This window comes from Lepisosteus platostomus, chromosome 10, assembly GCF_059453375.1.
Source record: "Lepisosteus platostomus isolate fLepPlt1 chromosome 10, fLepPlt1.hap1, whole genome shotgun sequence".
In the NCBI taxonomy this organism is placed as follows: Eukaryota; Metazoa; Chordata; class Actinopteri; order Semionotiformes; family Lepisosteidae; genus Lepisosteus; species Lepisosteus platostomus.
Window position 1 is genome coordinate 155,397 of NC_142620.1, and position 12,889 is coordinate 168,285.

The 12,889-nt window shown below is 33.5% G+C and overlaps 1 protein-coding gene across 4 annotated transcripts; it reads right to left on the minus strand.

The window, feature by feature from the left end:
- Positions 1-415: 415 nt before the first annotated feature.
- spata7 (spermatogenesis associated 7) lies at positions 416-11,088 on the minus strand. 4 transcript variants are annotated; one of them, XM_088647366.1, is made up of 13 exons: positions 10,862-11,084; positions 10,377-10,448; positions 9,672-9,703; positions 9,315-9,407; positions 8,775-8,822; positions 7,955-8,088; positions 6,478-6,959; positions 6,134-6,182; positions 4,467-4,594; positions 4,016-4,066; positions 3,400-3,477; positions 3,027-3,084; positions 416-1,618 (listed from the first exon to the last, which is right to left on the minus strand). In XM_088647366.1, exons 4-13 carry the CDS (start codon positions 9,364-9,366, stop codon positions 1,115-1,117), a joined length of 1,584 nt encoding a protein of 527 aa, XP_088503492.1. In that variant the 5' UTR covers positions 9,367-9,407; positions 9,672-9,703; positions 10,377-10,448; positions 10,862-11,084; the 3' UTR covers positions 416-1,114. The 4 variants fall into 4 exon arrangements, with proteins under 4 accessions (XP_088503492.1, XP_088503489.1, XP_088503490.1 ...); XM_088647363.1 differs by lacking the exon at positions 9,672-9,703 and having other exon boundaries at positions 10,365-10,448; positions 10,862-11,088; XM_088647364.1 differs by lacking the exon at positions 9,672-9,703 and having other exon boundaries at positions 10,862-11,082.
- Between the last annotated feature and the right edge of the window lie 1,801 nt (positions 11,089-12,889).

A 12,889-nucleotide genomic window follows, 5' to 3' on the forward strand; every position in this document is an offset into this window, starting at 1 on the left:
TTCATTTGATTGTATTGCAATTGTGCGGGCAATTATAGTGAAGCTGTTACTGTGAATGAAGCTCTTACTGCATATTCAAAATAGTAATTTGCCTCAGATTGTTACCTTCAAAGGACAAATCTTGTGCTTCCTACAATTGCTTATTATAAACTAATCTTATTTTTTTAATACTTACACTTACTGGAAACTTAATCAGTGGACTTTTTTAATGATTCTGTATTTTAGATTTTAAAAGTATATGAAGTATTTTTTCTCATTCTACTTAAGATGTACCTGTGTTGAAGATGTTGCTTCTCAGCAACCCTGATTTTGATTTAAATATGGCTTTAGGTTCTTGACTTTGCTAAATGTAATACATTTTTCATTTTTGTAAGTAATCATAACTTTTGAAAGAGAAAGAAAAACAAAGCACACATAAAAGGTTAGATTTTTATTGTTTGATAGCTGACTGGCAGTACATTGTGCATTGAAAAATATTGCACTAAAGAAACATTTTTATGTAACTCTGTTTGGTTTAAGTCAGTTTCTTGGAATATGTGGATAGAGAATTGTTAGTAATTTTAAGAAAAGTGGGTTTCCCCTTTTCAGATTTTTAATATACACTAGAATAATCTTTGGTTTGATCCTTATAAAAAGGAAAACAGATGTTAACTTTATATTACTATCTCAACATTATAATAAAGATTATTGCTTTAAGAATGATAAAAAATCCAGCAAATATTTGTTGTAACACAAGCAGCTATTCATTTCTAAAAAAGGACATTAGTATATTGCAATGCAAGGATACAGTGTGTAGGTCAAGTTTTTAAAAATAGTAGCCTGTAAACAATAAAGAATTTTTTATGCTGTAATGTGTATTTTTAGTAATACAAACTTTTCCACACAGTCAAATGTGTGGTTATCCTGAATGAAATTAATGTGCAAATTGTAAACAGTATTAAATCCTGTGCAATCAACTGTAAAATACCTAATACAAAACTGTAGAATACCAATGGAGGGGACAGTGTCTCAGACCATAGGTAACAACAATCTGATATTTTAAGTCATACTGTTAACTTCTCGCTGTTTAAAACTATAACTCTTTGTCAGATAACTAGCAATTCCTCTTAACATCTCATGTGCAAGAGTCGTCTGTGACACAGCAAGAATTGTTTTCATTGGATACAAACAAGGATGTTGCTAAATTCTTTTCAAGATCTTCTATATCTCTTGTTATCTCTTGCCTTGGGTTTTTGAAGTCATTTTCACAGGTACTCAGTTTGTCAACCGCTCCTGGGATTAATTCACTCTCAGTCTTATTAGCACCTGCCTCTTCAAATTCTTGAGTTCCATTTACTGGTTGTGGTAAATCAGTGCTGCAAGACTGTTCTTCACATTCTAACGGTGTGCAGGTAGAACAGTTTAAGTCATCAGTACCCCCACAGTCTTCCTTTGATAAATCTACAACTAATGTATGATTTTCACTTTTTTTCATATTGGTTGTGTCTTGTTCATTGGACTGCACATGTTTGGAAAACAAAACATTACGGCTCTTGGTCTTGCCCACAATGACCCCTACGGAATCAGATGTATAACCAAGGTCATGCCTCAGCACATCCAGAAGATGGCGCATTTTATCCTAAAGAAATTTAAAAAAAGACATGAGTATGGTTTGCTTCAGTACAGTTTAAACAGAAATCTTGATGTATATAGGTCCTCTTTATATACATACATCAGTATATAGAGTTTATGTAATGACCACATGTGGTCAGGATTTCAGTTTAATTCCCAGAATGGCCCATCCTACATCAGTATCTCCTATTGCCATAATAAAGTACTGGCTATAAAATTCTGGTCTACAGAGATAAATACTACCTACTGATTCATCAACATCATTTACAGCAGCAACCTGATATTACTTAAAACTTTCCTGAGCCCATGGCTGACGAGGCCCAGCCCTACTTACTGCTTCTAAGATTTGATCAGAACCTGACAATATTTCTGTCCGGCATAACAAAGATATATGTTAATAAATACACTTTGCATTCATTTCAGAGTTGGTGCACATGTGGGCTAATAGGTACTTTATTACTGTGGAAACAGCATAACATGTTTCGCATTAAACTTTCATGAACCCTATTGCAATTGTTGCCATACACAAATCTTGTCATTTTCAGTGACGTTTCAAAGTGTGAACAAGGAATTTACAGTAGACCACCCTTTTAGACACCAAATTTCAGCACATGTATTCCATTGTGAATTCCATTGTGAGAACAACAGCAGGAGAATCAGTATTTTCTAAACTGCATCATTTATTCATGCTATTACAGTATAATGTTCAAGCTTTAGATTTCTAAGCAACATTTCCACCTTCAATTAAAAAAGAGACCCGAAGAGTGCATGACACTGTGCTGTAAAAGGTGTTGTTCTTTCAATGCTATGCTAAACCAAATTACTTGGTCATTAGCATTAAGTTTGTAAGAGCAGTGGTGTAAACACTGATGACCTGAATAACTGTCACTCTGGACCCACACAGACTGCAGGGTGAGCACCCCCTACTGGCCCCAGTAACACCACTTCCAGCAACAACTTTCATTTTTTCCCAGGAGGTCTCTCATCCAGGTACTGACCAGGCTCACACCTGCTTAACTTCAGTGGTTACCAGTTGTGAGCTATAGGATGATATGGCTGCTGGCTACTATCTATATGATATTGTAATATACAGTATAACATTACAGTATTATTGTCTATATATATATATTAATGTATATATACATTATATGAATATATATGAATGATATATTATATATTAATTAATATATACTTATATTGTAAAACTATGCATGAAAAAAGGTTTTCAATGGAGGGAGAAAAGTAAAAGCACTTGACATAATTGAGAATCAGAGAAAACAAATACTGGTAGCCTAATGTTTACAAATACACTGACAAATAGTAAGAGAGACCAAAGCGTCATGTATCATTACCACTGTCAGAAAACAAATGACTGCATTACAGCAAGGATTTTATTTCATTTATATTATACTTACGTTATCCAATCGATGTTTGTTCATTTCAAAGTGCCGCTCAAAAACACGCTCTAAAACCCTTAAGAAGTAATAAAGAATTAACAGAAAATAGATTACAAGAACAAAAATAGAAAGTTATTCAAATTAGCATGTATCTGGATATCCAAGTATAGTCTTTCAAATGTTCAAATTTAAGTTACCAGTCCTGAAACTATTTTGTACTGGAAAACTAACCATGGCAGACTATATTATGCATTTAGCCTTACTTTCCATCCCAAATACAAATATTTTTTTGAAAGAGAGAATTATTTTAAAAGGCAAAATGCAATTACAACATATTTTTCTATTCGGTTTTGTTATATATATAGAATCAATGACTAAAGATGCAAAATACCTATTTGAATACAATCCCATTGTCAAGATTTCATTTGTTACATCTGCAATAAATTCAAGGTACCTCAGCTCTTCTTCCCTGAAAAAAAAACAATATACTAGCTTCTTTTTTGGTTTAATTTTTTTTTTCAAATATAAAAAAATAATCAATACAATTTGAAGGAATTATCTAATATATATGTAACTACTGATGTCATTTTTTGTACAGGTAATTAGAAGCTGCCCTAGAACACATTATTAAGACATCTGTTTATTACACAACACCATTTAATAAAAACAACTTTTAAGCTAATCATAGACATACCTGTACTAAGAAAATGTATTTCATTGGAGAAATATATGCACTCTACTCCAGATAGGAGGGGCAGTTAATCTTGCTGCACACATAGGTGTATCAGCCCAATTCAAACAGCTTGGATACTGCAAATAACAGTGAACTACTGTAGGAAAAATAAATGATGGAGTGAAAAATGTCTAAAACAATTTTATAATATTGCACACAAAATACTGAATAAAACTGTATAAAATACTGTATATATACTGTATAAAAACATTTTTAGATGCTTGTTACAATAAAATGTAAAACAGAAAATCAGAATGCAAACATTTATTCTTACTCAGCAGTGACCTTTCTCATGGTTGGGGATTTCATCCTTTCTGGAGGAATCCTGAAATGAAATGCAGTCTCAAATGTATCCTTAAAATCCCTCTTAAAATATAGAACTATGTACTATGATCATAATATATGTTACAGTATATATAATCATGGATATTGTATGTGATTATATATTAAATGAATATATTATATAATTTTGAAGAAGAAAATAAACCTTGTTTAGATTATTTTCTAGATACTTTTTAATGTCACAGTATTCAAAGCATGTTCATAAAATTTGCCCGATTTTTAGCTAGCTAAACTGCTGACTTCCCAATATTTATTTTTGACAATATTCAAATGTTTGCATAGCTTTTATGGCTAGGAACTCATTAATAAGACAACATGCCCTATAGTTTTAACAGCACATACTGTATACCAATACCTCTTTGCCCGTTAAATTCAAAACATACCTTGATAAAGAATATAACTGATCAGTATTGCCCATTCCAGTATTTTGTATTTTGCTGAGATTTTCATAAGACAAGTGGTCTTCAATAAGATGCTCTTCAACTGACCATTCATGATCAGTAAAGGAATCCTGTGTAATTTAAAATGACATTTGTAGTTTCTGAAAGTTGGGCATCTTAAAGTATAAAAGTGTTACAACAGCTTAGATAATGATCTATTTTCAAAGTTACCAGTATTACTTGCATAGTTAGTTATTAGATTTGCATAGTTGCATGCAAGCACAATATGGGTGCTATAGGCCCTACACAATCTTACAGATAATTTGACTTTTCCCTAGTTAAATATGTTGGAACTGCTCAAATCATCAGTAGATGTCCTCCCTTTAATGTAATGATCAATTTAAGATTACTGAAAGAGCATGATGCTTTTATTTTCTTTTAATGGTAATATTGTGTAAAAACCCCAGTGACAGTAAAAGTCTTGAGATCCTTAGCTTCTGAATTATTGTGTGTTTATGTTCCCTGGCTTCATCCTTCTGCTATATTATTGTTTTCATTGTTATTTTGTATGGTATTCACATCTGTTAATAAGAGTTTTTTTTTCTTTTTTCGGGTGAGCTTGCCTAAGTTTTGCAACTTTAAAATACAAAAAAATCCACAATTTCTTCAAGCTTTTGGTTCATGACCTATGTGCCTATCTCCCATCAGAAGTTTCTGCTAGTAGGACCTGTTAGGGCTTAATCATAATACTCTCCTGAAAAAAAGATCATGATAAAATTAAAGAAATAGCCTAAAAAGCGGAGAATGGAGACTGAGCTGCAATCCATCTGTCATTCATGTCTCTAGTTTTGTCTACTGTCAGCTGTACCAGATGTGACCATGCCTGTGGGTCACACAAGACAAGCCAGTTGTAACAGTTTCAGTTTTGTGCAGATTCAGGAGAAGTTGAAATGCTAAACATCAATAACACTTGACTGAAAAGGATGCTCTGAAACCCTTGATATTTTTTTTCTAGAAGTTTTTTATAGAAACACAGAAGAGATGTTTGTCTGTTCAAAGTGTGGGGTTATACCTCCAACACATCAACATAATTTCCATGTAACTTCTCACAGAGATTCTATATTTAATTAAAGTCAGCAAATTATGTGTTCAATCCAACAGACTATATCATATCCAATTAATAGAAGTTTTAAAATAAAACATTTCACTCAGTGAAGTAATATAAGTAATGCCAGGCTATACAAAGGACTGATTAAAGGAAATAAAAGTTCAATGCATTTTTTAAAATTATTATTATTTTAATAAAGATTAATAAAGCAATCAATGTGGCCTATTTTCTGCAAATAAGAGTTCCTAAATCTATATAGGAACAGTATGATTATTGTCAGAAGCTGCAGTTTGCCATGATCCTATTTCACCGTTTGTAGAATAAATCCTGTACTGTGGCAGACATCCAAGAGGAACACATACTTCCTGCAATACAAGGTATGTAAAACCTTGAGTGCTTATAGCCTCTAGATGATGTAGCATGTAAATGTTACAACTGGATTTTACACCTGATTTTTTAAAAATAAAAGTACAAATTAAAACTTAGGAAACTATCTGCAAATATAAGAAAACATAGTTAAACAAATCAATTATAAATAATTGGAGAAGAATACACAGCTTACCTGGGGTAAAATCGATTTTTCTTGAGGTGAGCCCACATTATCAGAAAAACTAGAAATATAAGAAAAAAAATCAGATGTTAGAAATAAAACCCATTGGCATATGCACAAATGTGAAACACCTTATTTTTTAAATAAGCATAATTCTTGTGCTAGGACAATATTTTACAGTACATATACAGTAATTTACAGTATATTCATATTAAATACATATTAGAGAGAAACCTAATATATTGTACTTAATTTTGTACTTTAGGAAATATTATTTTTCCATTAAATCATTTCGCAAGTGTATGACAAACAAAATGAACACATTTTTTTTGTAAAAGATATTTTCATGGACTTACCTATTATTATCCGTTTGCGTGTCCTGATTTACCATTAAAGGAGTTCTGTGTTTTGCAGGTTTTCTCCTAGGAGGAGTGTAATACCTGTACTGTGAAAGAGAAGACTTAGTCTCTTTTTTCAGTGTCTTTGGAGTGAAGGGTTTGTCTTCAGTAAAGCAATGAGAATGTTTTTGTAAAAGGTCACCACTATACGTCTTTTGATTTGGATCATGAAAAGACTTGTATGAAATCTTAGATTTGAAAATGCCACTGGAAGAAGTATAAGATTGTGTTGAATGTTCTCTTCTAGTAAAGGGACTTCTAAAACCTAATTCTGAAGAAGAGCGGTAAAAAGGCTTTGTAGCGTTCTGCCCGCTCCTGCTAGATTGACACAAAAATTGTGATGAATGGCATGATGCTGCAAATCTGGGTGATGAAATCAGGTGACTTTCCAGGTAATGAAAACAATCCCCCTCATCATTGCCTTGCAAGGATGCACAGCTCTACAAAGAGAGAAAACAAATAATAAAAATGTTAAACTTATAAGGCTTTAATGAATAACATCTGATGCTTTCATCATATTGACAAATAAACGGTATTTAAGCACTGCTTAGATGTGCCACATTTGAGATATTCTTCAAATATGAATGTGTATTAGCGCTTAAAACTTCATTCTCCTAAAACAGGTGAACAGAATGATTAGAATTTAAAATGTTTTTTGTTGTTGTTGAATGAACTATTTGCAAATTAGAATACTATTAAAGAATAGGAACACGCTTCATAAAAAAGAAAAAACCTGATCTAGTTAATCTCTAATGATTATTTTTTACCTACAGCCATGAGGAAAGAACATGTTGAACATATTACAGCAGTGTGCTAGATATTAGGCATTAGCAATTTAATACAGCAAATGTCAGAGCCGAATGATGGTTCACATACCTGAGAAGCTTGGGTTTAAACATTTTGGCGCAACACAGAATCAAACGTTAATTCTACACCCTTATATTCAATTTTAAACTTCAGTCATGTAAACATCCCGTTAAAGCATTTGTCATCTGACAATGTTCAGATTACACTCTCTCCTCTCATTCCTTACCCTCCATAGATTCCTTACAATTTTTAATTTTAGAGGTGATTGGTTACTCTGCTCTTTTTTTATACAACAGCTTGAAATGGACAATGATGAGTGCTTTCTTATCCTTTAATCCAGAACATCTACAAGAAAAAATGTTTCTATAGATCTTGCCAAACAAACATGTCACAAGACAGAGTGAGACAAGAAGGTTTAAAAGAATAATTAGGGTTATTAGAATAACGACCCTAAATTGACACCCGAGGAAGGCTCCACAGCCGAAACGTTGCATTTTCTTTCTTCTCTTTTCAGCATGGAAAAAACCTTTAACTTGTTCCTTCGCAGCCTACACAAGCTGACACAGCTACCCACCTGAACTAATTAGAATTACTAATTTGAATAAAATAATTGTAAAAAGAATAATACCTGAACAATATCAGCAGAAGAAGGCCTGGTGTTATTTGTAGAAGTCTTCTGTAATCCTGTCTGGGCTGAAAGCACCTTGCTCTCACATTGGCTAACCTTCTTCTTCAAGCGTTCCCTTCGCTGTTGGTCACTATCTGCAGTCATACAAGACTATGTCATATTACATAACAGCAGAAGTCATAGGAATGCTGTAAAAATCAAGGTACTTTTATTCTTCCAATCATTTTGTAAACTACACTGACAAAAACAGTAATGCAAATATAAAAATATTCAAATTCATACGTTAGCATGCCTAGAGGGGTTGGGCAGCCAGTTGACCTTGGACCCCTAGAAGTTTTTTTTCTCCTTACAGAGGAGTTTTTGGTTCCTCTCCTCCATTGTCTTCTGGCTTTTTCTCTTTCTGGATTGTAATGTCATGCACTGTCACACAGCACTGTTAGGTGCTTTGTAGTGAAAGGTGCTATGTAAAAATAAATTGAATATTCCCTCAATTAATCAATGTTTTTGTTTATATATAACATTAACAAAACATTTTATAAATTGTATAAACAAAAATATTAAATTAAAAAATAGTTAATGCCATGAAACCCAGCAAAAATTTAGCAATGGTCATGGATAAGGATTTGATGTCTAGTTATACAATACCTATGATAAGCATTATTTTGGGAAAAACATTAAGTAAAAAAAATTATATTCAATATAACTAAATGATTAAAACAGACAACAGTTAGAGTCTATTTCTAAAAACTATGCAGCAAACCGTGATTTAACTATTTAAAGTTCAATATTTGCTCATTTAAAATATTAATCCCATACATACATTTAACACTGCTCAGCAAGCTTTTTGGTGCTGTTGAGTCCACTGCAGCTGAAAAAAGTGCATAGAAACAGCAAAATAATTTAGAGCTACATACTGTATAACATATCAAACAAGCTTAAGACAAATAAATGTATAACACTTAAGATTTATTTGATTGGGCTATCAGTTCAAAATGTTTACAATACATTGATATAAAAATGGATACATCTAAAAAATTAAAAGCTTTTTTGTAATTTAAAAGAACCTGATTAAAACTAAAGATCCTGAAACTTCTCAGCAATATATCCTATACCTCACTGTTTAACCTATGTATTAACTACAAAATAAAGACTAAGACTAATACATTCCAAAATGCTATCAAAAACTGAGATTTTAGAAAAGTTTAGAAATTAATCGCTATAACTGAACATTCTAACCAATATCATTTCAAATCCAAGAAACAAACATGAAATCTTGTACCACATTCAGATCTTATATTTAATTTTACTGATATTTTTCTGAGCTGCGTTTCTGCATTAATTTCATTTGACATGATCTTACCTTTGGCTGAGAGTACTTTTTTGTAGTGGAACATCATATGATCCTGAATCATGTATTGGTTAGTAAGTTTGTTTGAAGATCCAGGGCAGTAGGCTAGAATGCATACAGATTTGGGTATCAAAAACACATCAAAAGAAAGAACAGAAATAATGTCTAATATAATATAATATAAATAATGTCTAATATTCTGGTGATCTTGTACAAAAAATGTACTAGCTACTTTAAATAAACCTGTACAAATATTATCAAAATTATAATTTCCTAGGATAATTGTAATAAAAGATGTTCAAGACACACAGAGCAATAAACACCTAAGCTCAAGTATACCATAGTATGAAAATAGTATTTAAAACTGACCCCGTGTTAAAATGTGCTTCTTTATTTTCCTTCTACAAAAAGAAGGAAAGGTGAATAAATATTATAGGTGAATAAAGCCTTATTCACCTATAAGGCTTTACATGGCTTGGCACCTCAATACCTGTCTGAACTTTTATCGCCCTACTCCCCACCTCGCAACCTCCACTCTTCAAATTCTGCCCTCCTTACTGTCCCCCAAGCCCGTCTACATTGTATGGGTGACAGGGCCTTCTCCTGTTATGCCCCCAAGCTCTGGAACTCTTTGCCCAAGGATATCAGAGAGTCACCTTCTCTAAACTCCTTCAAATCTAGATTCAAAACCTTCTTCTTCAGAAAAGCCTTTACTTAACTGGTTCCATTCTTCACCCCTCTGCTCTTCTTAATACCACCTTCCACGGTCTCCTCTATTGTTATTGTTGTATTGTTGTAATTATAATTGTGTCCTATCTTGTGAAATCTTCTTAATTATTGTTGTAGTCTTCTTATTTATTGTTATTGTCATCCTGTAAAGCGCTTTGAGAAGCCACCTTTAAAGGCGCTATATAAAATAGTGTATTATTATTATTATTATATTATTATTATTATTATTATTATTATTATTATTATTATTATTAAGACTAAATTGTAAAACGTGCACATAAATCTTCCCATTACAGAATCACAGAATAAAACAGAATCGCCCTCCTCTCGAACCTGCTGACTTACGGCTGCTTTTTATACTCATGTGTCCCTTAAAAGGTCCTGCGAGAGAATACCGTGGGACTGGTGTCACGTTTACTGAAACACAAACAACATACACATAATAAGTTGTCTTATACAATATCGCTGAATGTGATTAACATACATTTGGATTTATAAAAGAACATGCTGATCAGAGAAGACCAGAGAAATGAGTAGGCCTGCTGTAATTCATTCCTCTAAAGTAACGTAAGAACTGAGTTCGACAGAATGCATTTACGAATAACTAATATTATGTACGTTCTAGTGCACTTCATACAGTAACCTAAAATTGAAGCAACCTAAATATCTCGTGTGTTTTTTTCTTGAATTAGTTTTTCCTGTACCGCTGGGATTAGACATGATCTGTGAAGTACAAGATGTATCGCATTACAGTGCAACGTTTCGATTGTGATTCATGTATGCGACTCGGTACAGTCTTAAAAGATGCTGTTGAAATTGTAGTAACACACCTTTCGTCGTCTCCATGGTGCAGTGGATATATCCCATGCTTTTCCTGTTATCTTCGTTACGAACCATTTATTTGTCTGTTACGGTTTTCTGTCTACGGTTATGTGCCATTTCTGATCTTTCCTGACAAACTAAAACTTCCTCGTCTCCACGCAGGTTGCTACGCGGACGTCACTACGTTCCACACCAAACGCGGCTGGTGCGTAAAGAGGGCAGCTTGTTCTCTGAATGCAGAACACGCGTTCTCTCCTGCACTGTGGAGGCTACGTGCCCGGATGGGTTTCTGCAGTCGAGGGAGGAGTTTACGCGGAAAAGCCCTAGGCATCCCTTTCGCTACATCGAAAAGACCCTGCACCAGTCTTCTGTTTTCTTTCGGTATTGGTTTACCGAATCATCTTAATGGTTGTAGTCATGTATAACAGTAAATATGTTAGGGTTAGTATGAAACTAAAAATAAGACAAAAAACTCTAAATGTGAATTTTGAATTCACTAATTTTGAATACTAATTAATACATTGCTTCATTTTATCGCTTTCCAGAAAGCACATCATGGTTTGGAGTACATGCACATTTTAATATCAATCAAAATCAAAATCAAAATCAAATCAAATCAAAGTTTATTTATCAAATGCACAACAATACAGCATGCAGCAGTAGTTGCTGGCAATGAAATGTCTTTTCTACGAGCTCACCGATGTATCAATACAACCATGTGCACAAAATCCCGGTCACGCATTTATTTTTAAAGGGACATGTTTAGTTATTAGATTTAGTCGTTTTAATATTTAATTAATTAGTCTATTATGAGATTTTAACTTTTTATCCCTAAATTTTAACTTAAGACCCTTCTCGTCACTTACGTGTACAAAATGTTTGCGAGTTTTAACAAAAATGACCTGTCCGCGGTCCTGAAAGGAGTTTATCTTTCCAAGTCTCATACGTACACAGAACCACATTCAATGCACAGAATAATCGGCTACATTGTATAAATTCTAAAACCTGAAGAAGATATGTTCGTCTGGTCATTTCAATATCGCTTGAATATCGACCGTTGTTTATGCTGCCACGTCATCTGTTCAACTTATTAAAATTCAGCCCATGTTTGAGTGTTTCAGCGCACTGACTTCCCTGCCCAGTACACCTCCTGACTGCAGTAGAATAAAAGTGACAGAAAGCTCTACACAATACAGGCTCAAACGCTTCTCATGTGTAAAACCATACATAAAACGAAGACTGCTTCTTTACTTAATTTGAAAGAAACAATTATGGAAAAATAAAAACGCATTTTTAGTATTTAGTGGCAAAGACAAACGTAAATATTAAATTATAGAAACGTATCTTCGTAGTGTTGGGCAAAACTTGAATTTCATACAAATTCTTTAGAATTTCATTCGCAACCTTTACAACATTTCCTGCTTTGTATAATCTTTGTATAATTAAACATGCGACTGTTTAATTAACCATACCAAAATTTAGACCTTTAGACTAGATTACAGTACATTACTGTACATTGTTTGAGTATTAACCCCTTGGCGTATGACTATTTAAAGTATGTTTATATTTTGGAAAAATCCATCCATCCATTGTCTAACCATTTAATCCAAAACAGGGTCACAGGGGAACCAGAGCCTATCCCATCAAACGGGCACAAGACAGGATACACCCTGGATGAGATGCCTGTCTATCGCAGGGCAGACACAGACACAAACACAGAGATACACACACTGACACTAGGGCCACTTTTCCTAGATGCCAATTAACCTACCAGCATGTCTTTGGACTGTGGGAGGAAACCAGAGCACCTGGAGGAAACCCACACAAATACAGAAAAACATATATCCTCCGTGCATACAGCACCCCAGGAACTGAGTCCCATTAGACCCCAATGCTGTGAGGCGGCAAGGCTAATCACTGCACCACCTTTCATTCACTATCTTGTTTTTAAAATAATTTTAGATGATGGTATGAGTGCTTCTGTATGAATTGTCTATCCATGCTATAATGAGTCATCAACTTTATAATTGGTCCAT

What these genes read in the sequence shown, in the direction of transcription:
- spata7 (XM_088647363.1), bottom strand. Translation starts at nt 10,928, where the DNA reads ATGGTTCGTAACGAAGATAACAGGAAAAGCATGGGATATATCCACTGC. An exon ending in CACCATGGAGACGACGAAAG is followed by an intron (nt 10,449 to 10,861) that starts GTGTGTTACTAC and finishes TTTGTGTTTCAG; the next exon opens with TAAACGTGACACCAGTCCCA. An exon ending in AAAAATCGATTTTACCCCAG is followed by an intron (nt 4,595 to 6,133) that starts GTAAGCTGTGTA and finishes TAAATTACACAG; the next exon opens with GATTCCTTTACTGATCATGA.